Source organism: Lissotriton vulgaris, chromosome 7, assembly GCF_964263255.1.
Source record: "Lissotriton vulgaris chromosome 7, aLisVul1.2, whole genome shotgun sequence".
NCBI classification, from domain to species: Eukaryota; Metazoa; Chordata; class Amphibia; order Caudata; family Salamandridae; genus Lissotriton; species Lissotriton vulgaris.
In genome coordinates this window covers 1610528029-1610552906 of record NC_141695.1, presented here as the reverse complement: position 1 = coordinate 1610552906, position 24878 = coordinate 1610528029, and the positions used below count along the sequence as shown (strand labels likewise).

At 48.3% G+C, this 24878-nt stretch overlaps 1 protein-coding gene across 2 annotated transcripts in view; it reads right to left on the bottom strand.

Annotated features, from left to right (window-relative positions):
* Positions 1 to 22958: 22958 nt before the first annotated feature.
* PCIF1 (phosphorylated CTD interacting factor 1) overlaps positions 22959 to 24878 on the bottom strand; it is a 140616-nt gene continuing 138696 nt past the window's right edge. For both annotated transcript variants that reach the window (XM_086932538.1, XM_086932539.1), the window contains exon 16: positions 22959 to 24674. In XM_086932538.1, coding sequence (XP_086788664.1) covers positions 24419 to 24674 — 256 coding nt within the window. In that variant the 3' untranslated portion in view covers positions 22959 to 24418. The remainder of the gene's footprint in view (positions 24675 to 24878) is intronic.

Genomic DNA, 24878 nt, shown 5'->3' with positions numbered 1-24878 from the left:
TATCTGCATGAGCAGATAGGCCCCAGTGATGTCCAAGTCGATTCTTGGATATTGCGGGTGAAGCCATCTTGAGGATATATACTGGGCACTGTTGATTACGAGTTCCCCATCTACATGATGGCTTCAATGAAAGCAAATATATTTGGTATCAAACATCTTGTATTAATAAACCCACCCGGATTCCAGTGCTGGTTTAATTAATACATGCACCAAGAGGGTTCCTTAGAGGTATATTCTGAAAACCTACCAACCTCTAGTGTACTGGCTGACTGATTCAGACTAGCCTGCAAACACAGAGAAGTTACTGCCCCTCCCGCAGGTGACAGCCGATGCTTTCAGAAAAAATGCCTCCTATTGCCGGAGGTGTTGTCACCTCCTCCAAGCAGGAAGGCAAATAATCAGCATATCAAGGCAGGAGGCTTCGAAGACCTCTGCTGCGTTTGGTATGCAACTAATGCTCCCCCCAGACTGGGGAAATGCCAATCCCTGCCCCAGGCCCATTTGGCAGATGGGAAAATTAGCTAGTCAGAAGGTGTGTTCACTATCAGGCCCGTTCCACCCCTAAGGTGGGCTACCTGATGTGAACACAAAAACTAGAATTCCACAATTTTGGTTTTTGGTGGAATTAGGTTCACTGGGGCAGGGTTATGCCCACTTTCCACAGGAAGTGATCATGTAGGGGGTGTAGTCACCCGAAAGGTGAGTAGCCCATTGGCTACCACCTGTCACTCCCCGTAACACCCCTAAATTGAGTATTTAGGTGGCACCCCTGAGGTCAGGAACTCAGATTCGACGGGCCCAGAAGAAGAGGAAAAAGAGCAATGAAACAGAGAACTGAAGACTTGCTGGGGATTTTTGTGCACAGAAACTCTGCCTGCACTAGTCTTATCAATTGTGAAGCAACCAGCTTATCCTACAGCTGAACCTCTATCAAGACTTCTTGTCCTTCACAAACTACCAACAATCTCTCTTGGAATAGAGGAGCTACTCTCCTGCAGTCCGCAGGCACCAAAACAGCACAGTCCGGTTTACCATGCTGCCACTCTTCGGTTGTACCAACTCAGCAGCCGCCCAGGAAGAGGTCCAGTGCTCCAAAAGGTCAGATCAGTCTCCCCACCAAGTGAGAAGATTCCAGGACCAACCAGAGCAGCACAGCACCAATACCCAGGGCACCGGACCCCTTGCAGCAACCAAAGCCTGTTGGGTCCCATCTGGACTCCAACAACAGCCGTTGAGGGATGTCACCAACGCTGACACCCACTTCCAGAGTGGCTCAGCTGCTGTTTTTTGCACCCTCATCTGGTAAGATCGACAACCGCAACATTCTATGACGCACAAGCCCGGCCAACCTCACCCCTCTGCACCCAAGCACCTGGCCTAGGTTCTTGAGAACGGACTGAGCTCCTTTGCTCCCAGGAACCTTGAGATCCGAGCCCCCATAGGGAGCTCCCAGACTTGTCCCCAAGTACCCTTCCGCAGCCTGTTTGGAGGGTCTCTCCTTTGGTGTAGCACATGAGGCTACCAACTCGACCAGCACCTCTGCACCCAGATGCCCCAGGGCAGGAAAACTCTAAATGCTGGTGGTACTTTGGCCCTTACCCCTCTACCACTTTAAGTCCTGTATATCATATGTGCCTTTTTCTTCCAGAGGAAAGCATTACACGTAAAGCCTCATTTAAGTGAATATTTTACTTAACAGTGAAAATCGCTATTTTAAAAAGTACTTACCTGCTTGCAAAGTTTTTGGTATTAAAATGTATATAAAATAGGAGTTATTTTCATAAATTGATCTCAGATTTACTCTGAGTCTGTGTCTCGTTTATTGCCTCTGGGAGTACAACAATTGCTTAGCACTACCCTCTGATTAGCCTAAACTGCTTGCCGACGGTACGACAAAACAGCATTTAGTGTTGTCAATTTTGCCTCTGTAAACCAATAAGGGCTGCCTGGACTTGCTGAACAACACTATCACTTTTTGGTACACTTTATAGGCATTCAGCTTGCTACAGTCTACTATAGGAATATATATAACCCAAGAAAGCCACAGAGACTCCTTTTTTGTGGGTAGAGTAGTGTTTGGGAGGGCCAGGCAAAGACCGTTTGACTACAGCATTACAGGAAGGTATGCATCTGACCAGCCAGCATATGGAAAGTCATTGTCCACCCCGGGGATGTATGGGATGAGGAAATTAACTCCATGATGGATCGTTCACATGCAAATGCTCTGAGCTACCACACACAACTGTAGAATATGCAGCTCTGAAATTCTATAAAACATGGCTGTTGTGTTGTTAATCCTGGCTAGACCTGCCATGCCGAAGAGGAGGAAGGAATGCTTTGAGGGCTAGCTGGATTACTAACAACTCCAGATGGTTGATATGGAGATTGCGTTGGTTGGGTGTCCATAGACTTTGTACAGTCAGTTCTGTGGTGATGGTCGCTTGGGGAACTGAGTTTAGGAAAGGCTGTCCCTTGAACAGGTTGCTGGTATTCCAGCACAGCAGCAGAGTGCAGAGTGCAGCCCCAGATCAATACTAGATCCTCCCATTGACCCTCCACCTGTGGCCATTGTGTTGGCAGGCACTCCTGCAAGGGACACATGTAACCTGGCATGAGAGACTATGGCAATACAAGAGGCTCTCACACCAAGGAGGCACGTGACGTTTCTGACTGTCACCTGGCAATCTGGATGAAAAAGAGGTAGCAGCGTTTGGAATGCTTGTACCCCTGCTGGGCCGGAGTATGCTTTTCTTACTCGAAAGTAGAGTATGGCTCTGAGAAATGGCTGTACTTGTAGGGGTTGAAGATGGGATTTGGTTGCATTGATAGTGAAGCCTAGGCTGTGCAACAGATGTATGGCAGCTTGGTTGTGCACTAAGCATTACTGCTTCATGTCGCTTTTGATCAGCCAATCATCAAGGTAAGGAAAGATGTGACCGCCGCTCCTTTTTAGGTGAGCTGCTACCACTGAAAGTTACTTTGGAGTAAGCACAGCTCCCAGGGTGCTTACAAAGGGCAGCACTTTGAACTGATAATGCTGACCACTTACCGCAAAGCAGAAGAACCTTTGATGCGTAGGGTGAATGGTTATATGAAAGAAGGCGTTCTTCAGGTCGAGAGGGGATCGGGGGGGGGAGGGGGGAGTCATAAAATCGCCTTGCTGTAGTAGAGTACTGGCATCCTGGAATGTCACCATGAAGAAAAGCTCTGACAAGATGTACTTGTTGAGGAGTCTGCGTTCAAGGATGGCCCTCAGAGACAGGACCTTTTGGGGGAATTAAGAAGCATAAGGTGTATAACTCCTTGCCATGGTTTTGGGGTGTTATGGGTCCTATACCCTCCCTTGATGAGTGCTGCATGCATCTCCGCTTGGAAAAAGCACAGATGTTCTGGGTACAGCCTGTGTCTCTGGGATGTTAGGTGGTGTTTAAGTGAGTTCTAGGCAGTACCCCTCTGCTAAAATATCTAGGACTCACTAGACTGAGTTGATCTCAAACCCCTGCAACCTTCTCACGACAGGTGTTAGATGGTCAGGGGTAGGGTACAGATGTTACTGCTTGGAAGGTGCAGCCACTTTAGGGGTTGTGTCTTTACCCCATACTCCACCTTTGTTGCCCATCTGTCCTCCCCCGAAGTAAACACAAGAGGGTGTTTTTGCTGCTGCTATTTGAGAAATGATGTGGAAGTTTCGTGGGTGGTTGTTTTGAGCCCCCCACGATACTGCGTGCAGCGAAAGGAGCCGCGAGCAGATGACGTCTGCAGGGCACCCATGTACTTGGCTGTCTCTGTCCTTAATTTTCTCCAACATCTCATCAACTTGCATCCCAAAGAGATGCTCACCATCAAAAGGAAAGTTTAGAAGCTACTATTGCACCTCTGGTTAGAAATCAGACAAGCGCAGCCGGGTGTGCCTGCGAAGGACACTGGTGCTAATGGTTCAAGCAGCGGTAGCTGCTGTGTCCAAAGCGCATCTGATGTTGGCGCTAGAAAGGATTTTCCCTTCTGCAACCAACTCCTGGCCTCGCTGTTTTTTTACATTGATCCGAAAGGTACAGGATCAGGTCTTCCATCTAATCCCAGTGGGCGCTGTTTTAGCAAGAGAGCAGGCCCACTAACTTGGCAATCCGCCCTGTGTGGCAGACTGGGCAGTAACAAGTTTGATTGCATCCCCATGAACGTGGGGAATGTCCCCAGGGCACTGGTCAAGGGTCCTCTGGGTGAGGCTCCAACTCTTTAATAAAGACAATGCTTCACATCAAATCCAGGTGCAATTTCTGCTTGTATTGTTCACAACACGAGGTTTCATGGGGAACTTTTTAGAGTAATTCAGCTGTGCACGTACGACATTAATAGCAGTAATAAGTTTGCCCACCACATCAATCTTTTTGGTTTCTCGTCATGAGGGGAAGCATCTCCTGTGTCCTGGTAATTACCACGCTTCTGTGCGGTATGTATGACTAGTAAGTCAGGTGGCAATAAGCACCGATATAAGTGGGGTCAGGGGGGAGGCTTAATATTTTTGTATCTACCCTCGGCGTGATGACTTGTGCTTTCACTGGTTCCTTGAAAAGCCAGTAAAGGCAGGAGTCATCAGTTGTAGAGGTATTGAGTGGGTCTAAGCAATCCCTTAAGCATGGGCAGATATTGCACTCACCCATGTGTGGAGGAGAGGGTCTCCATAAGAAAGTCCTCGTTCTTGGGCTGCTTGTGCATCTCTACCTCGTGAAAGGTGGCTGCACAGTGGAGAACCTCCTGGTATGAGGTGCTGTTGTCTTGGATTGAGGGCATGGCCGGAAAAAAGGTCTGGAACAGTGGCAGCTGGGGGGCTCCACCTGATCCTCATCCCGGGGATCTTTATCAGGATGTCTGTCATGTGACAGGTGGTAAGGGATGTAAGGAGGCCTTGGACTTTCCCACCCCCACCCAGAAGGAAAAGAACCCGGAGGTCAAAGTGGCATATGGTTCATCGGCAGTAGTGGAGAGGTGGGCCTAGTGGGGAGTGATATAGGAGGTAGAGGAGTATGTGGGGAAAGCAATGGAGGAGGTGCAGAGATGCCTTGATCATGGGCCAATGCTTCTTGGGCGTCGTCTCCGATGGCAGGTTCAAGGCTTCTTCAAAAAGTTAACTTCCTCTTGGGAGGAACAGAGTCCCTATGTTTGTCTGCAGGCTTGGCTAGGATCTGACTAGTGACAGGCTGGATGTGGATACGCTGCTGCCTGGTGTCGAGTTCCTTGTGGATGCGCTGGTGGATGGATCGACTGCTGAAGTCCTCGGAAGCCGCAGAAAAGGCAGGCATGGATGCAGGTCTTTTCGGAGCCAGAGGTTTTCGATGCCCTTGGGGTGCCAAGCTGGGTTTCGATCCAAGGCAGGCCTAAAGGATCTCTTTGAGGCAAGAGGCAATACACTGTTCGAGATCGACAGGTGAGGCGTAGATAAGGACTTTGGCGCTGAAATGTGGGCGAGCTTGTGTCCAATACCTCTACTTGGTGCTGAGCACTACCTTGCGGTAGTGCCAGAACAGATGCCTCAAGAGCTGCCTGGGAGCTCTAAGCTCTAACTCCCCGGACTACGCATGATGTCTGGGAGGCGTCTGTAGGAGGGCAGTACCCACTACGACCATTTTTGCTGGGTGTTGCGCCGGTGGAAGCTCGTCCTCAGAACCCAAACTCTTAGCCAACGACAGCTACTCTATGTTCAGAGACGGAGACCTCCAGCTACTAGGCGTACTCAATTTCGGTCCCAAAGAGGTCTGGAATAGCGTTCTATTGATGACGCGCCACTGAAACTGAAGCAACGGGTCCACTGAAGCAACGGCTCCCGAGGGTTTTTTTTGTTGCGAAAGTCGAGCCAACCGCTTAGGAATCCTCCTGGTGGTCACGGGACAAGCAGAGGTAACAGACTCGATGGAGCTCTGTCCTCAGATATTTAGAGTGACACTTAAGGCAAAACCAAAATGGAGTTGTTTCCATCAATAGGACATTCTTGTGCGCCGAGGATGGTAATGTAGGCCCAAAGGGACCATGACCCGAACAGGGCATCGAAAAAGTTTGAGTCGGAGGGGGAATGCAGTAGATGAAACCAGATGCACAACAGTAAACTGTTTTGACGAAGAATGGATCAGAGCGGGCCCAGCAAGAACATCACACAGTGTCAAAACAGAGCTTGATAGACCAGTATGAACCCGACTGGGAAAAAAAAACCAATGTAAGAATGGAGCCAATGCCAATGCGCATTTCGAGTAATAGGTAGAGGTCTTCATCAAAGAGAAACAACTTGGGGGCGTGGCTAGCAGCCGATGATGGCGGCAGCAACCTAGAGAGGCTCCCGTAGCAAGGCGGCTTCCCGCAACAATCCGCATGCCTATCCGCTCAATACTCGTCCCAGAAGGGGTGTCCTGGGTGCGGTGACCGAACGGCGGTCGCTGGAGAAATTTGGGAGCTTTCAAGCCCCGGGAAGAGGAAGAAAGACCTACTTTGTCCTCCATCGAAGTGCGGCCTGGTGGCACGAGTGCAGCCGCGGTGGTCTGGCCGAGCTCCATCCGGGCGGAAGTGGACCCTCCCCGGCACAGCCGACAGGAAGTACCCGCAGAAGACGTAGTTCGACACCAACGAACCTCCGGACCGGCGGGTCCCCTTTGAACACTCAACCTCCGACTCTAACTTTCCGGCGACGAGGCGGGGCAGTGCCTTGCAGCGGCAATCGACCACGACTGAAGTCTGAAATTACTGCGTGATAGCCGCCATCTTGCCCTGGCCTGCCTGAGCCGAGGCAGACCCGCCGCCGAAGGGACTAAACCGCCAGCAGCGGTCACCGAACTGTGCCTAGCTGAGCTCTCCGTCCGGATGCCTACTTCCCCTATCACCGAGAGTGGCCCGCCGTCGAGCCAAAATGGCGGGGAAGGGACTCCGACAAACCGCCGCTCAGGCGAAACTCGGCAAATTTGCCTACGATAACCAGGCACTTTCCCAGCCTGAGCAACGCAAGTCCCTGGGCAAAGGTGCGGACAGCGACGGGGTTAAAAAGGCTACTTTGGATGATGTCCTACGCGCCCTGGAGCAGGTTCAGGCGACGGTGGGCTCGACTGCTACCGAGGTAACCCTCATATGAGCCGACCTCCAGAAGATGGGCGAGAGAGTGAAGCAAGTGGAGGTGGTGGCCAAATCACTCGTGGAAGACGTCTCAGATCTACAGGTGGCAATGGAAAAGTTGCAGGCTGACAACAAACTCTTGAAAGACAAGCTGGATGATCACGAGGGGCGCTCCAGGCGAAACAACGTCCGCATTTTGGGGGTCCCGGAATCCGAAACGAAAGGGGCCATGGACCTGTATGTGGAGGACCTCATCAAGAACCAGCTGGCCCCTAAGGGGCTCTCCAACTTCTTTACTGTTGAGCGAGCCCATAGGGTACCCGGTGGGACACCTAAACCGGGGGCTACCCCACGTCCCATCCTGGCAAGACTTTTTAACTTTAGAGATCGAGACACGATTCTCCAAGCGGCCAGGGTGGCACCACCCATTCAGATTCAAAATTCACGCATCTCCTTCTTCCCGGACTACACGGCGGAGGTCACGCGCAGGAGGAGAACTTTCCTGGAGGTGAAGAAGACGCTCCGCGAACAGGAATTGCCGTACTCCATGCTGTTCCCGGCCCGGCTACGAGTGGTGGCCGACAAGAAGGTTTGGTTTTTTGACTCTCCGGAGGCAGCAAGAGACTGGCTGGAGGGATGGCGCACGGTGGACCGCACGTCAAACCGTCGACGCAACAGGCCCGAAACCGACAGCCGGCCCGGCTCGCAGACTTCGGCTAGGAGGAGCGCGAGTGCATCGCCATCACAAGATCGAACGGGGGCTGCCGGGGGCGAATGAAAACCGCAGGCGATGAACTGGCTGGACTCTGACTTTCTCCCATAAAGGTTGCTCTATCTCGTCGTTCTTGGACTCTGGCCTGGACATCCCGAGGGCGGCAAGGGGACCGCCTGCTTTGGGGGACACTCTCCCCTGACGCGCAAGCACTCTGTTTTTGGAATGGGATAAGCGCTCTGCTGAGTTGGGGTGGCGGGCAGTTGAAGGTCCGTTTAGCAGGGAGGCAGGGTGGGAAGGGGTGGGGGGGATTTGTTTCTTTTTCATGGGAAATTCACTAAGTCGATCAAGAACTGTACAGTGTGTTTTGACTAGAATTGTGCTATTGCAGGTGCGGATGATTCTTGCTGGATGTATTATGTGTTTGATGATTGGTGATGGCGGATGAACGACTCAATGCCGTGAGGGTGGATGGGACGCAGACGAGTAGCTCCGCCCTCCGGCCTCTTTCCTGGGATGTGCGGGGCCTAGGGGATAAGGTAAAACGCGGCCTAGTCCTGTCTGAAGTAAAGCGCTATAAACCAGACTTGGTACTCATGCAGGAAACTCATTTGGTGGGTGGAGCTACCAGGGCACTGGACAGGAAGGGGTATAGAATGCTCGTACACTCCGAATTTTCCACTGGTTCAAGGGGCACAGGTATACTGATAAAAAAATCCTCCCACTTCATCACACTTCGCACTAAAACCGACAATCAGGGGTGCTTTGCTGCGGTGGTGGGGCAGTGGGACGGTCGCCCGTTATCGGTGGTCTCAGTGTATATCCCGCCTTCCCTACACTCGGTGATGCTTCCAGCCCTGGGCGACTTCTTGCTGTCCCTCCCGGACGGTGACATGCTCTTGGGTGGAGACTTCAATGCAGCTGCAGACCCGCAGCTTGACAGGTTTCCGGTGGCCGCCCCGCCGGGGGGACCCTCCCTGTTTCAGCGGTTCTTAGAGGCACTGGGGCTGATCGATGTTTGGCGCCATGTTCACCCCCTGATCAAACAATACACGTTTCATTCCACAGTCCACAACAGTCTGTCCCGCATTGATTACTTCCTAGCGTTGGGGGACGGGGTACAGCGAGTGGATGAGGTAGGCATACACCCTCGGAGCATCTCCGACCACTCACCATTGACCCTCACCATTACCTCACGGACGCACTCCCGTCGCAGCATATACCCCATTCAGGCTTCTTACCTTAAAGTCCCGAAAGTCAGGAGGGCTCTTCAGAGGGCCACGGAGCAGTATTTCCTTGAAAACGAACCAACCGCGGCTTCTGCTGAGATTCTCTGGGAGGCCTATAAAACAGTATTGCGGGGACAGGCTATAGGCTCAATAGCGGCGCATAGGAAGGAACGAACAGCTGAGCACTCTGCTCTCGAGCTCCAACTGCGCGACGCCACAACCACCCACGAAGCTGACCCCACGGAAGACACGGCACACACCCTTACCCTTCACCAGCAGTTATACACAGACCATGCACGCCTCACGGTACAGGGACATATCACTGAGACACAGAATCGGGTGTACGATGTGGGGGACAAGGCGGGGAAGATGCTGGCCTGGCTTGATAAGAGAGGGGGCAGCTCCAGGGGGATCCAGCAGGTGAGGGACGAACATGGCGCGATGTTAACTGACCCCAACCGGGTGGTGGAGGCGCTAGCGTCCCACTTCGAAAAGTTGTATACTCCCGAAAGGGAGGTTACCGTGATTGCGGCCCAATGTGCACTGAGCGACATAGATATTCCGTCGCTGCGACCGGAGGCCGTGGCCGACCTGGAGGCGGCGTTGACTACCGACGAACTTCGGTTAGCCATAGGGGCGCTCAAACCCGGTAAGGCACTTGGGCCGAACGGCATTCCGATCGAGTGGTTCCAGGCACGCACTGACGACCTCTGTCCCTACCTACTTAAGATGTACGTAGAATGTCGTGAAAAGGACCAGCTCCCGCTGGATCAGCGGACGGCCACGATTGTGGCTATACCAAAGCCCGGCAAGCCTCCAGAGGAGTGCGCATCTTACCGCCCCATCTCTCTGCTGAATGCAGAAAGCAAAATTTTAGCGAAGCTCCTGGCCAACCGCCTACTGCCCCATCTGTCTGACCTTATCCACCCAGATCAATCGGGGTTCATGCCTCATAGAAACACCGCACTTAATCTCAGAAGGGTACACGGGGTGCTGGCAAGGGCGGACCAACTTAGCGATAGTGCAGTTATAATGGCCCTGGACGCGAAGATGGCTTTTGACCTGGTGGAGTGGACTTACCTCTTTGAAGTCCTATCCCACATGGGCTTCGGCCCGAACTTCATATCATGGATAAAGCTTCTCTACACAGCGCCAGTGGCACATGTGGTGGCGAATGGCCACATATCACGCACATTCCCGCTTGGCCGTGGCACCCGGCAGGGCTGCCCTCTATCTCCCCTGCTTTTTGCGCTTACCCTGGAGCCTCTGGCTATTCGCATCAGACATACCCCCTTACTCAAGGGAATTCAATGGAGGGAAGGATGGGAGGACCGCTTGTCCCTCTATGCGGACGACATGCTGGTGTATCTGACAGATCCCGAGCGTGGAGTCCCGGCCCTTTTGCGCCTGTGCAACGAACATGGTGAGGTTTCAGGCTACACCATAAACTGGAACAAGTCGGAGTTATATGTACTGGCAGGGGGCACCCCGACACTCGGGCCAGACTGCCCTCTGCGTCTGGCCGGCTCCTCCTTTAAATACTTCGGTATCCATATCACGAGGGACCCCTCTGAACACAAGCGCCTGAACCTCATGCCACCACTGGAACGTCTCAAACAGGACGCAGGCTTCTGGGCAGGGTTGCCGTTAACGATGCTGGGGAAAGCTGCATTGTACAAGATGAAATCACTGCCCCGTTTTCTGTACATCCTGGATAACACACCATTCCCGGTGGCAGCGGGATATTTCAGGAGGGTTGCAGCGGTGGTTTCCGGGCTGTTGTGGGGCAATCGCCCTGCGCGCATAGCCCAAGCTAAACTCTGTAGAGGCTTGTATGAGGGAGGCATTGCACTTCCTAACTTGCACTTATACTACTGGGCAGCACAACTCAGGCCCATCAACTAATGGCTACATGCTCCGCAGTCTGACCCGGCGTTCCAAGCGGACAGGGCACAATTGGGCACCAATAACATACTTGCCCCGCTTTACGATCGAAGGAAGCGGAGACTGCTCGTAGGCCCCACTAAACTCACTGTAGACACCTGGCACGCGGCGACTGCTGCACTAGGATGGAAAGGTACGATTACTAAGCTCACCCCGCTCTGGGACACGCGCGCTTTGGGAAGTTTAAGGACCAGTAAGGGTTTTTCCCGCTGGGACTCCATCGGCATCTCCACAGTGGGGGACATGTGGGAGCAGGGAGATGTTATCTCATTCACCCGCCTGAGAGAAATGTATGACCTCGGACCGCACGAGTCACACCGATACGTGCAGATCCGCCATGCCTTGCTCTCCGCCATCCCTGCTGGATCGACTCTCCCTGAGTCCTCCCCGCTGGAGGATCGCCTCCTGACTGACTTCATGGTGGAGAGAGCAACGTCCCTGACATACCGTAAGCTCCTAAATAACTCACCAGATCCTCTGACACCCCTCAAGGACAGATGGGAGCGAGAGGTAGGCGCCCTAGATGAGTACGAGTGGAATGAGGCTCTAGCTTCCCCCAAAGAAGCGGGCATATCGGCCAGGATGAGGCTGGTTCAGCTAAAGGTCCTTCACAGGGTATACTACACGAGGACACTGCTACACCGCATCCACAGAACTCCACACCCCTTTTGCTTGCGTGGTTGCGGGGATGAGGGTACCTTCTTCCACACATTCTGGGACTGCCCACGCATACAAAACTACTGGCGCCAGGTTTTGCGTACTATATCGCAGGTGCTGGAGGTCTCGGTCCTTCCGGAGCCACGGCGGTGTCTCCTCAATGTATGGGAACCAACGGACCTGTCGCGGCATGGCCGCCTCTGGGTGACACTGGGAATGATGGTGGCGAAGCGGGACATTGCGCAGCGTTGGGGGGCAGCAGACCTTCCGACAACATCAAAGTGGTGCATGAACATGGATAGAACAATGGTAACTGAAAGGGCGGTGTACCTAAGTCGGGCCTGTCCGGGCAAGTGGAACAAGGTCTGGTCCCCATAGAACGCCTACCGGGGCGACATCTGCGATCCTCTGCCGGAGGATGATCCGCTAGACTCAGATGAGGATGAGGGGATGGAATGAGGGGGGTTGATTGCTGGGGGGGGGGGGGGGGGTCCTGCGGGAGGGCTGTGGAGGGGTGGTAGTTTCTTCCCACCCCACGTTGATTCCTGGATAACACGACACTTATCCTATCCTTGGGCTACTCCTATACCTATCCTGAAATGTACATTGTCAATGATCGCACTGTGATTTCCCGATGTTCTTTTGTTCCCTTTGTTATTTTATGAAAATAGAAAATGAAACCTCATTTATTCCTTATGATAATTGTGCTAGCGCCCTTCATTCCTTCCTGTGGCATGCCTTCACTACAATGACTTTCTCAATATAAGGACATTCATTCCACAAGGCTGTCATTGCGATTTTCCTCTTTCGTTTAGCGGCCGGCCCCTCGGGGTTGTAGGCGGCATGCTGTGTAACATTATGAAGGTACAATAAAGGTTTTCAAAAAAAAAAAAGAGAGAAACAACTTCCACATGTCCGAGCTCAACACTAGATTGCAGGTTTATGAACAGTATATGTATCAACAGCTACACATGCCATACACTTTTCTCTCTCATTATTTCTGCTTTAGAAGTGTTTAAAGAAGAGGGCTTGGTCAGGAATGCTGCTTTATGTACTTTTAGACTTAATTTAATTTTGCAATGGAATGTAGATAATTATGTGTTAATCTGCATGAACTCACACTTCTCGCATTTTAAAATAAACAACATATAAAGAATATGTTTGCCGTAGATTGACATCTTGTTTGCTAGTGCAAACAGTTTCTCTTTGGAAAAAGCAGTCCCAGACTCGGCACACAGATGGATAGACTCTTTGTTCAGGAGTATTAATGAAGATCTAACGAGCAGTAGGTAAAGGTTCTTCTTTCAATTCTTCAAGAGAGATGCAAGGGAGCAATAAGTGATGAGGGGTTTCTGACCGAATTGATAGATCAATATAAGGCTACTAATAAAGGTGATACTCCCTGCCCTACTTTTACAGGTCAATTTGCTCATCACCAGCCGAGGAAGGGGGAATGTATTAGAGACAACAAATAACCCACAGGGAACGTCTGGGCAAGCCACTAGACCTTTGTCCTGCATACCTGTTGTCTCAGAGGCTGTCCATATGGCTCCCGCCATGAATACCATTACACTCCTGAGGATACAGACAGGCAAATACACAGTTTTAATGTACTTCATAGGGGTGCCCAGGTGCCTAAACATTCTGTCTGTGAAGACATACTGAACTTACCACCCACAGCCTGTCCATATGTACTGATACTCGCCGGCGTCCCTCCATTGAAGTCAGGCCATGAAGAAATGTGGGTCCAACCAAAGAACAGAACTGTGCACTGGTAAAATAAGTATTTTGACGCCAGGAACATGAGTAAAATCATCATGGGGAGGGTGCGGGGTGGGGGGAGTGGTAAGGACATTACTGGGGACTCTATATTGGTACAATTTCGGAACCTGGCATATGTGCATAATATCCGGAGAGGTAAAGAACTGCCACATAATAATAACCCCCAAATCGTGTCACTACCTCTTGGTTATTTCTATAAGCCGCAGTATCACCACCTCGTACAGCTGTTCTTCCTTAGCAGGCATATATCGACTTAACTGCAACAATAGGTTTGAAGTTCTTAATAGGTATTAAGATGTCAACTGACTACGTGAACAGTTTCCGCCCAAATCACCAATCTTACGGACTGTTAATCAGATCGCTGCCCACTCCAACCACTGCAATTACTCCACTAAGTATTCCGAGTTGGAACGCGGCCGGGGTTCAAAACAAACTATACCTGCCTGAGTGGCCGTCATTTATTAAAAGTTATGATATTGTTATGTTACAGGAGACATGGGAGGTAGCTCCCACTACAATCGACGGGCGCCAGTGCCATAGTATCGCAGCAGCTAAGTCGCGCAGCGGCCGAGCAGTGAGTGGGCGAGCAGTATGACTAAATATAGCACTAGGTGGCCACACAGATTATTATTATTATTGTATTTCTTATATAGCGCCAGAATCGACCCCCGAAGGGGTATCTCCGCGCTTGCCTTGGGAACCCGTCCTGGTTTTTCCCTGTGAGATAGCCCCTACAGGGCATCCCCACGGTGAAAGCCAGGCATCCCGTCGCAGGGGGCCGTTGTGGAGATTAAGCAAGCTTAATGCCCAGAGTTGCAGAGTGTGAACCCATGATTAGGTCAGGCACCGAAGCGAGAATTATGAGTCCGTGGACATTTGAGCTCAGCACCCTGCCGCGTCGGGAATCGAACCCTGGTCCCGGGTCTGACCTCTGCTTCAGGGTCTGCCTGCTCTAACCAGTGAGCCACACTTCTCCAGATATTTTTGAAACACCAAGTGTTAGCTTCCAAGTTGTTTTATGGAAGAATCACGTCGATCTTTACCTGGTTAATTTTGATAATAATGATTTTACAATATACCGTATACCACATTCCTAGAATTATCTAGTAATCTTTCTGAATTGTCTGACAAAGTTATTACTGAAGGGCATGTAATGTATCTATGCCTGGCAGGCGATTTCATACTTGTCTTCCATCTGCTCATAATACCGTAGCCAGCTCTACATCTGGAGCCGATCCGGAAAGCCTAGACCAGCCATCCTTATTAGCCCCTCTTGATTAATGGAGCTAGTAGGAAGGGACACTATAAATCCACCTACATATCGATGTAGAGGAGCATCATCATTTATAGATTATATATTTGTCACAATAACTTTTACACGGATCTGTGGTACTTCCTACTTTTAGTGACCATAACCCCCCCTAGAGGTTGTCTTTTAAATAGTTCCTAGGAATAGGTATAATAGAGAGATTGAGGCCAGTTACCCCCAACCTACAACAGATAATCTAAGGTTAATATGGCAAACGCAAGACTCTACCCAAGTATTACAATCAGTAATTGGGAATATGGGAGTAGTGGAGGTTTGCTTGGCTGAGGAGGAACCTGAGAATCAGATTGTTGATGCTTTTAATGAGTAATGTTTAATCATCCAGAAAGCTCTTCTTAAACCTGTGAAGCCCTATAATAAAGTACATTGATGGTTTAATCCCGATTATACCCGGACTAATCAGGATCTGAGAATAGCTCTTGGGAAGAAGCCCAGAGAACATTGGCACCCTGAGGAACTAATACAAGGTTGTTACCTCTAAGTGATCGCAGGATGTAATACCGGATCAGTGGAATTTATTAGCGCAGGCTGCCCTCTTGAAAGATATTAGGCATTTTTGGACTACCGTTTCAGACATGAGACATAAAAAACAGTCATATTACCAGCGAGTCATGGGGAAATCATTTTAGGAAAGTTTACACTGCACCGCCGGCAGAGGATACTTTTGAAATTGACAGTAGAAGGCAGATAGAAGTGAAGATAAACCCAACCGAGGTGGAAGAGGCTATTACTCAGAGTGCTAGGGGAAAGGCCCCAAGGCCAGATGGTGTCCCAATTGACTTATTTAAACACAGAACTGATCTTTGGGCTCACATCTTGACTGATGTGTTTAATAATCTTGCAAACTCCAATTTGGCTACCTCATGGAATATATAAATTATTGTTCCCATATATAAGAAGGGCAATAGGGCCGACCCCAGTTGATTTAGGTCTATTTCACTTATCAACACCACTGTCAAAATCCTAGGGCAACATATCTATAATAAAATGCATGAGTGGGTCAAAATGGAGTCCATCTTGCAATCTTCACAATATGGATTCAGAAACAAGATTGGGACAATTGAGCAATGTGTGAATTTCAACTTGGTGCTAGGTAAATATACTGTGGAAAAGCAAACACCTTGTACCTGGCGTTCATGGATTTATCTGCCGCCTTTGATTGTGTTAGTCTTTCAACATTATGGCAAATTTTATTAAGAGGCCTGGATGCTGTTCTTGAACACTTTCTTTAGCATATCTGCACACAAACATGAAAGCACGGGTTAGAATGAATGATAATGGAGAAGTGACCAACGATATAGACATTTTAAGGGGTGTTAGTCAAGGGTGTGTGTTGGCCCCTGTTTTCTTTATTCAACACATCAATGACCAGCATCTGATTTTAACAGGTATTACCAGTGACGTCCTAAAAATATCTTATCCACATGTTTGTATACAGACGACTCTGTGCTTATGGCACGCACACCATAAGTACTGCACTTGTTTATATTTGCTTTTATTGAGTTTATGCCCACCCGTGACCTGTGCACTCAAAATCACATATGATGGCATGCGGGCCACGATGTATCCAGCTTTCTACCATGTCAACGGGTCTAAACCAGCTGATGAGCGTTAACAGGTTCCCATACTTTGGGGTTACCTTTCCTACTTCTGGTGCATGGTCTCCAGGAATTGCACAGACTAATGAAATTATCTAAGGCAATCGGCTCTCTTTTTAGCTTCCCCCAACCTCGAGATAGGGGTCAACCGATTCCTCTGCTACAGATATATAAATCCCAATGTGTTCCCATTGCAACATACGGAGCCGAACTATAGGGGATCGCAAATTGCGAGGCCCTCCAACTTGAAGAAATAGGTTTTGTAGACATCAGATCCAGTTTCTACCTCTCATTTTATTTGACATAGTGAACTTAATCTGCACCACATGATTTATTATATTAGAGCTAGACCGGTTGTCGATCTGGAAGAATGAGAAGGCGAGGCTAACTAGACACATTATGCATGACTGCCTCTCTTGCGATAATGGCTTTCAAATCCCATAGCTGGCATATATCAAAAAAAGTATGGCATAATATTGGCAAGCAGAAGACTTTTACCGAGTCAGACTCATATCTTTGCCTCAATAAGAGCGAGTTAGCATCCACTTTCAATGACTCTGAAAGAGAACATCGCTTCTATAAAATGGAAGGGAAAACTAAGGTTTTGTTTTATCCATCTATGAAAGCTTCTTACGACACACCTACATACCTTAGGCAACCACGGGCGCGCTCATTGTTATTTCGTTTTAGAGCTGATACTGCTAAATATTTGCTGTTTTTTCCCCTTGATTATCAGTCAAACTTGGGTCCTATTCCATGTCCACGTGATGGAAGAATAAGACCAATAATGATGCACTTTATGTGTTTTTGTAAATTCTAAAAAATGTATACTAGGCTGTTTTTAATCCCATTATTTAAAAGAAGGGCAATAATATCAGGCAGTCTAGAACTGCTTTTACATTCATTCTGTTGCAGAATGACGAAGTTAGTTTACATGTAGGGTCTTTTCTGAGACATGCTGCAAGAGCACGAGGCACTATGTTGTTTTAACTTATGCTGCTAGCTCTGTATGTACTTTTTAACTGTTTGACGTTTTTTTAAAATGTTTTTATTCTGTTTATGGGTGAAATGACGCTCGAAAAAAACTTATTTTGGATCTTTGAAGTGATGTCATGATGGACGGGGTCTTGCTTTTCCACTCTGGTCCTATAAGCTGGTCAGTGCAAGAGTGATTCTACTTTTACCACCACCATCACCCGCTGCATAAATACAGCAAAGGTGGAGGAGCGGAATGGCTCAAACTCCAGAAATCAGAGAGCCTAAAAATGGGAATCCAAGACGAGGATCAGCGGTTTTCAGCTCTGACGATATCAAAAAGTATAGCAAGATGTTATTTAAAGCTTCTAATAAGCACTCCGGACATTTGGCAATAAGTAGGGTGTAGAGTTTGGCTTGAGTAACTAGATGCCCTTGTTATCGTAGCAGTTGTGGCAATCTGTGTAGTTCCTTCTCAGCACCCGTAACCTCTTGTCGCAATCTTACTCCATGAGGGGTTCTAGTATACACTGCACTTACTCAATAGGATGGAGCTGGCACAATTACGATTTACACTGAAGTACAATAGTCCAACAGAAATTAAGCCTGGAGTCCTCTTTTGGGCAGATGCAATATAAAGCAATGAATACATTTTTCGGTTCTCAGGGCTTAAGGCCTCAGCAACTTGATGTCTTCCCAAGTATTGAATACCCCTGAGATAGGAAAGATTGCGCTCAAGGTACGAGTCTTTTTACGATACCCAAGGTGACTGTAACAAATCGGAATAGAGTAACAAATCTATGGAACTTCATGTCCCTGATTGTGTTGTGGTGGAACTTAGACTTTTGTGTTTGTGCTGTGCCATCCGTTAGGTACTACTGACACAGCCTCCCTCTGATACTCATGTCACTTAATCAAATCTATTTAGGCAGTTCCAGTGGTCAAAAGAATAAGCTGTGGAGGTCAGGTATTCTCCTTAAGGCTTTTGCCCATAGGATCTTACCAGAACAGACTTCTTTTGAGGAATGTGCACCTGAATCTTAACCACAGTTCACCAGATTGGAGTCTTGTCCCTTCATCATTAAAAGCATAGAGCTGTACATCTTTTTAGGCCTCGCCTAGCAACGCTCATTCGCTGAATAGGCAAAAGACCTTTTGGAATGGCTTCCGCTTTTCAGCCAAAAACATGCATTGGTTCTATTGCCTTCAATGGCAACGCGTGCCGCTTGGCGATTCCCTTGCGGGAGCGAGCAGCTGGCGCCATCTGGTATCAATTATCGCGCCGTGCTCCTCGCTCCCGCAAGGGAATCGCGCAGGACCCCTCCTCTCTCCCTCTCCCTCTCCCTGCTGCCGCGTGAGGCAGCGCGCTCGCACTTGTCCATTCGCGCGGTCCTTCAGCGCTGTCAAGATTTCCGGAAAGTTTACACTCATCTTCATGATTCTATCGCAGACAGGAGTCTGCTTTTTCACTGAGCTGTATCATAGTGCGGTCGTTGTGGTTAATACACAATTTTGTGTATGTATACTATGCAGTTTAATTGATGTGCTATGTCAGGTGACCTTCAAAAGACCGTATCAGGTTATAAGAGAACCCAAGAAAGGCCTGGAAATGAGCCGCTTTGAATGCATTTACGCATTCCACACTGAATTTTAATTTCAAATTCACAGAAAAATGCAGGGCACTTACATATCTGCCTCTGTGAAGTGGAGTCAGTCATGTGACGTCTGGAAAGGAATCTATGAAACGGGCTCTGCGGAGCTTGTGAAAAACTGTGGGAGCTCACACTACCCTCTACAAACATTAGTCCCTGTAGAACATAAAGCAGAAAAAACAGCTATTTAAAGCAGCGCTCTCGTGGCTGCGCAGCACCCAGACCATGCCCCTTGAACAAACAGCACTGAAAGTAATAAAGGCTTAGGCTCTGGGACTCTGTGTTCTGTGAGAACCTCTGCCGACCCTAAACCGACCCATGAGACCGAGTAAACTCTCACAAAACGCAATGCGCCAGCAACGTAACATTAACTTCAGCAACGACAATCCTTCTGCGCCATTTGCAGGTCTTCCGACAATGCAGCAAGAAGAGACTCAAGAGCTGAAGTAACCTAGGATGGAAGTCTCTGGTATAATGCCCACCTAAGAATCCACCAGGACTACTTCTACAAACAGCAAACGTGCATCTCTTTGACAGAGGAGGTTGGGGCTGCACAGCAATAATACCCCTTAGTCCTGCCAATAGGACTGCATCATTATTTAAGAGTATAATCTCGACCCTTTGCAGCTGGTTAACTTTTACTGGTTATTTAATGGCTAGGGCTTCCATCATAAAGGTAAGTACCGAGCAAGGGTACATGAGGGTTGCAGGAAATACAGCAAACAAACAGCTGCAGGAGCGAAACCTGGTGTCCGGTCAGAATGTACTGAGGAATTGCTGGAGATGAGCATGTGCGACGGGAACGTTACGCACTTTAGCAAAATGTAAATAGAACAGCTCAAAATATACAGCTGACTAAAAAAGGATGCCAGCCAATGGAATAACTCTTCTAACATCCTTCAAAGATTTCCAAAAACACACACAGTGTTTGGTCTAGCGTAGCTGTTACGTTTTTCAAGTCAGGTGGAGCTACTCCACTCTCTCCTATGCATTCTGGGATATGCAGTCCTGACTTTACATGTGCTAAACAATACAACAATGCAACGTGTGGGCTGGAGCAGCTGGTCACACATGGACCTAGGGAATTTGATGAGGCTTGTGAGAAGGCCAAATTGGGTTTGAAGCATGTGAAACATGTTTTGGACACGCAAGAGAGCTTTGATGCCCACAGACTCGGTAAAGCGTTATGATCTCTCAGCCTACTCTAGCTCAGCATGTAACCTCAAGAAAAGAACGAGTTTGGGACCCATTATGAAACAACTGATGTCCTTTCACAGATAATTGTTCATTTAATTGTAGATATTTAGAAAATGCAAACCTATCACCCAAAGACAATGGAGTGCTGAGGAGAGCATAGGAAATGGAAGTCAACATATGCGGAACAAGAGATGAAGGTACTTTCAAGTACGAACTAAAGTCAATATAAGCGTGTACCGGTACATTAGGGGTTAAACAGTGCACCACAGTGAGGTAAGGTTGGTGAGAAAACGGATTCAGTCTAGGTTGCTAGGAAGAAAGTAAAAGCAGTGACTTTTCTTCAACTTCACCAACAAAGAAGCAAGTCTGAGGTGTAAAGAGACACTTTTCTTTGTGAGTTTTGCATTTCCTACCGGCCAGCGCCCCCAGTAAAGCGGATGACACCAGATAAGTTGAGGTTAGGAGCACTGCACTTGGGTTCACCCCACTGACCATGGATCACACAACAGGCTCTGAAGTGAATTCAAGCAGCAGGGCGAGAGACTAGACCACCTCCTCCACACATACCGACAATAAGCTTTAGCTTTCTTCAGCTGGTGACCATAACAATGCGCTAGTTCGCAGCCAAAACCTTTCCAACCCTGAATTTACCCTTTAGTTGGATTCTCCTTGACCATGGCTGGCCGAGAGATCATTAGTATTCATGAGGACAAGTCTGGCCAGGCCGTATGAGTGTCTAGTACTAACAGCGTCAAGGAAGTGGACTGACGAAAATAAGCAAGAATAGGAAATAGTTGAGTAAAACATCCCATGTGAATACAGCCTTCAAGTGTTTTTGGAAAATCTGGCGGAAAGGGGAAGAATAAGATTAATTCATGTAGAGAATTCAAGGGTATTCGGTCCTAGCAAGTGAGTGCTTTGTACAAAAACAACCCACTGCGGAAACGGGAAATATCGGCCCATTTCACCCGTCTAGGGCAAGCTTATTGCAATACTGCTACTCTGAGGCACCCTCATCTGCCTCAAAATTATGGAGTTACCACATCTGCCTCATAATCCACCATCTCATGCATAAGATCAAAGGTGATTAAAAAAACACTGGGGACAAACACAAGTTAACCGTTTGCTTTTCAGAGGCTGGTTGATTTGCTCAGGTGTTAAACTGGTAGTAATGAGGTTCCATTTTTGCTTAGACAGTAATACTATACACCAAAATGCCACAATGGGAGGGTGGGTGGACCCAGCTGAACTCTTTGGTATACTCCCGTTCAGCTCCAGCAGCTGGGAAGATGCCAGCAACAATTCTCCTTAACCCGAAACTGCAAGTCTAAGAGGTTCTCCACAAGTTCTTAAAAACAGAGGCCCTGACGAAGCCCCCACCCGGTGAACACACTTTTCAAGATAGTACTGCACGTCAGTGGCACCCTTGCCATTGACACCACCTGGACTTTACTGTCATGTCTGGTGTGTAGTTGTTTACAGTGCCTGATGCCCACAGTTGTTTCAGAGACGAATTCCAGAAACCTCCTGGGAACTCTCTTGGGGGGGGGGGGGGGGGGAAGGGGGGTACGCCGTCCAAATACAAGGATACAAGGAACAAAGATGGGGAATCAATTCTTCAGACATAGATGTGCTTCCATCCTCAGTTCAGGAGAATAGAGACCCAGTGGAGGTTTTCTGCTCCGCAGGTTTTACTTAGGGAGGAACCCTACCTAGGGACATGTTAAAAAATAAACAAGCATTGGCATAGCCTATAGGTCTCGCCTTTGGGACCTTATAAGTGTTTAATTATCCAGCACAATATCCTTGGTGCAACAACATCAACTGTTGTATGGCTAAACACTTATAAGGTACCAAAGGTGAGACCTATTGGCTATGCCAATGCTTGTATTATCTGCCAAAGGCGAGTATTTACGCATGCACCTTTCAGTGACACATATCCCACGCTGTGCTAGAAAACTTAAAACGGCTTTTTATCACATGCTGTTTGCTCTCATTATAATGATTTTGAAACCTGTTGGCAATATTTCCATACAAAACACTGCTTATGTAAATCAGAATTAGAGACAAAAAGTCTGTGTGGCACAGCTGTCACTATTCAAGAACAGCAAGTGCAGGGATAGGACAATATAGCTGCAATAAAAACAAGCATTGGTATAGCCAATAGGTCTCGCCTTTGGGACCTTATAAGTGTTTAGCCATGCAACACTTTATGTTGTTGCACCAAGGATATTGTGCTGCATAACTAAATACTTATAAGGTCCCAAAAGCGAGACCTATTGGCTATGCCGATGCTTGTTTATCTTAGCAACAAATGATTTCACCTCCCTCTTCATTTAGTTCTTCCCTGAGCCTTCTCCTTCTCCAAGAGGTATTTCCATTTCTTTCATGGTTTCAAGAGCTAGCCCAGTAATAATGCACTCTGACTTATATTTTGTAAAGTCTCTGTTCACCCAGTTGGCAAGAGCTATCTCCTTTCACTTGGGACCCTAGAACTACCTCTCAAGAGACAAATGTTATCTCTCCTCAACCAAGTCAGCCCCTCTCTCATAGAATCCCCATACCATCTCCCCTCTGGCAGGATACCAATGCAGTCTCCCAAGTCAGCTTTTAGTCTCCCAGGAGATCTTTGCAATATCCAACATACACCGTGCAGTTTCTCCTTTCTCATGTCCGCCTTCACTCTCATTGGTGCCCAGTTGACTTCCATTTCTCACAGGAGAGCAGTGCAGTATCTCAGGGGCACAGTGACGTCTGGCAGGTGCAACGTTTGAAAAACAAAAGGTTATCAGTAAAAACATTTTCATTATTTTTAATGTTTCTAATAACCAGGAAACTGAAATCAAAAATATACTTTTACTTTCCTTTGATACAAGTAATAAAATGGTTTACTGATTTTAAATTAATTAAAAAACATAACAACAACAAAAAAAGGTTAAATAAAGAGCCCTGGAGGCTGTGAAAAACTTTCCTCCACAGCAAGGACTAATCTTTTCAGGCTAAGCAGCAAACCGATCAGTGACAACAGAACCCGTCCAGGGCCAGAGCACTGAAAAAGGGTCGGCATACCACGCCACATTCACAATACACATCTGATGGCCTTGCTCTGAAACAGGACCGACAAACCACTGAAAAGCAAGTAAACATATCTGGTGATTTATCTTTCAAAGTGGGTCAGAATTATTTTCCCCATTGAAGAGACGCATCAGTTGGTGTTCCATGAAAGCTGGTTTGCAATCTTCTCCACAGTCACAGAGCTGGCAGATAGGACTTGATTTCAGAGCGCAGCTACGTCAACTGCAGTTACTAACATGTCCAGTGACTGATCCAATAACTGACCAGGAAACCCCTTTTACAACTACGAACCATCTACTATGACTATGTGCTGAAAGGTGGTCACCAAACCCAACCACAGCTGCTCTGAAACAGATCAGATGATAAAGCTCTTTTGGGTAAATATCAAACCTCTCAGCAGCCATGACACATGCACAAGACGGATCATAGCAGACTTGCAGTAGCCTCTTCGCAGCTAAGACACATCCATGATGGTGTTCTGGCGACTGTGCAAAACTACCCGACCTCTACAAAACATGTCCACCATGGAGCCCTGTAGATAGGGCAGCGAGCACCTCCCCAGCTATGAGACACACCCATTGACTCACGCACACAGAAAAAAAGGGGACCCTGATCCTCTGGTTACTAAGAATCAACAATTATGGACTGACAAAAACCACTCATATTTTGGACACAGAGACCAGCTTCTGACATAGACTAACTATGTACAACGGAAACTGAAGAGAAGGTGTGGCTGACACTCTGCTTGTCTGGGTTAATGCTGAACTCGGGCGGCATCTTCGGGGCAGACTCCTGTTCCACCTCTGGCTGTCTGTGGATTAGCACACTCTCCCATCTTCGCCTACGGTGCAAGGCAGAGCTTCCAGTTCCTTCTGAAGACAATGGTCTCACAGAGAATGGGGTTACAACATTATTCCCCTTTCACCATCATATGGACATATTCCCATCTCCCAACAACTCCGCTGGAGAAGTTGGTGGTGCTCCGCTCCGTCAGCCATGTTACACCTTTGCTCTAGATGCTGTACAAGGTGAGCAATGCAAATGAACACGAAGGAAGGAGTATCCTGGAATGCCCTCAGTTAGGAGGCCTCATCTCACTGTACAGTCTGTACATCTCGCCACTTAAGCGCAATCCTGAATGCCGCCAGCGGCACAACCTCAGAACTACACCCAAACGATGACTAGTTAGGAGGTCCATCTTGGGCAGAGCCCTCTTCTGGAGCATTCTCTTTCTCCTTCTCCTTCTCAGCAGTTCCTGAAATGGATGAGGACGATGAGGAGGATGACCCCGGCGTGCCAAGCGTACGTCCGGAGTGCTTGTATGCTGAAGTGAGCTCCTGCAACTTCTCCGGGGTGGGTGGCCACTTAGCAAAACCAGGCTCATTTTGCAGAAAGATGACAGCTGTGTTGTGTACAGCTTTGTAGTACATTTCCTCTCTGAAAGAAAGAACAGAAATTCAACATCTTTACTCAGTGTCACTTAAATATCACAACATTTTCTGCACATCTTTATCCCGCGTCTTCCTCAACCTAGGGTCTCTATCCTGTTTATTTGACAAGGTAGCTCCACTTGACTCCACCCATGAACCTCTGCATACTCAGTCCCCAAAGCTAGGATCAACTGAATGCATCAAGGTTCAT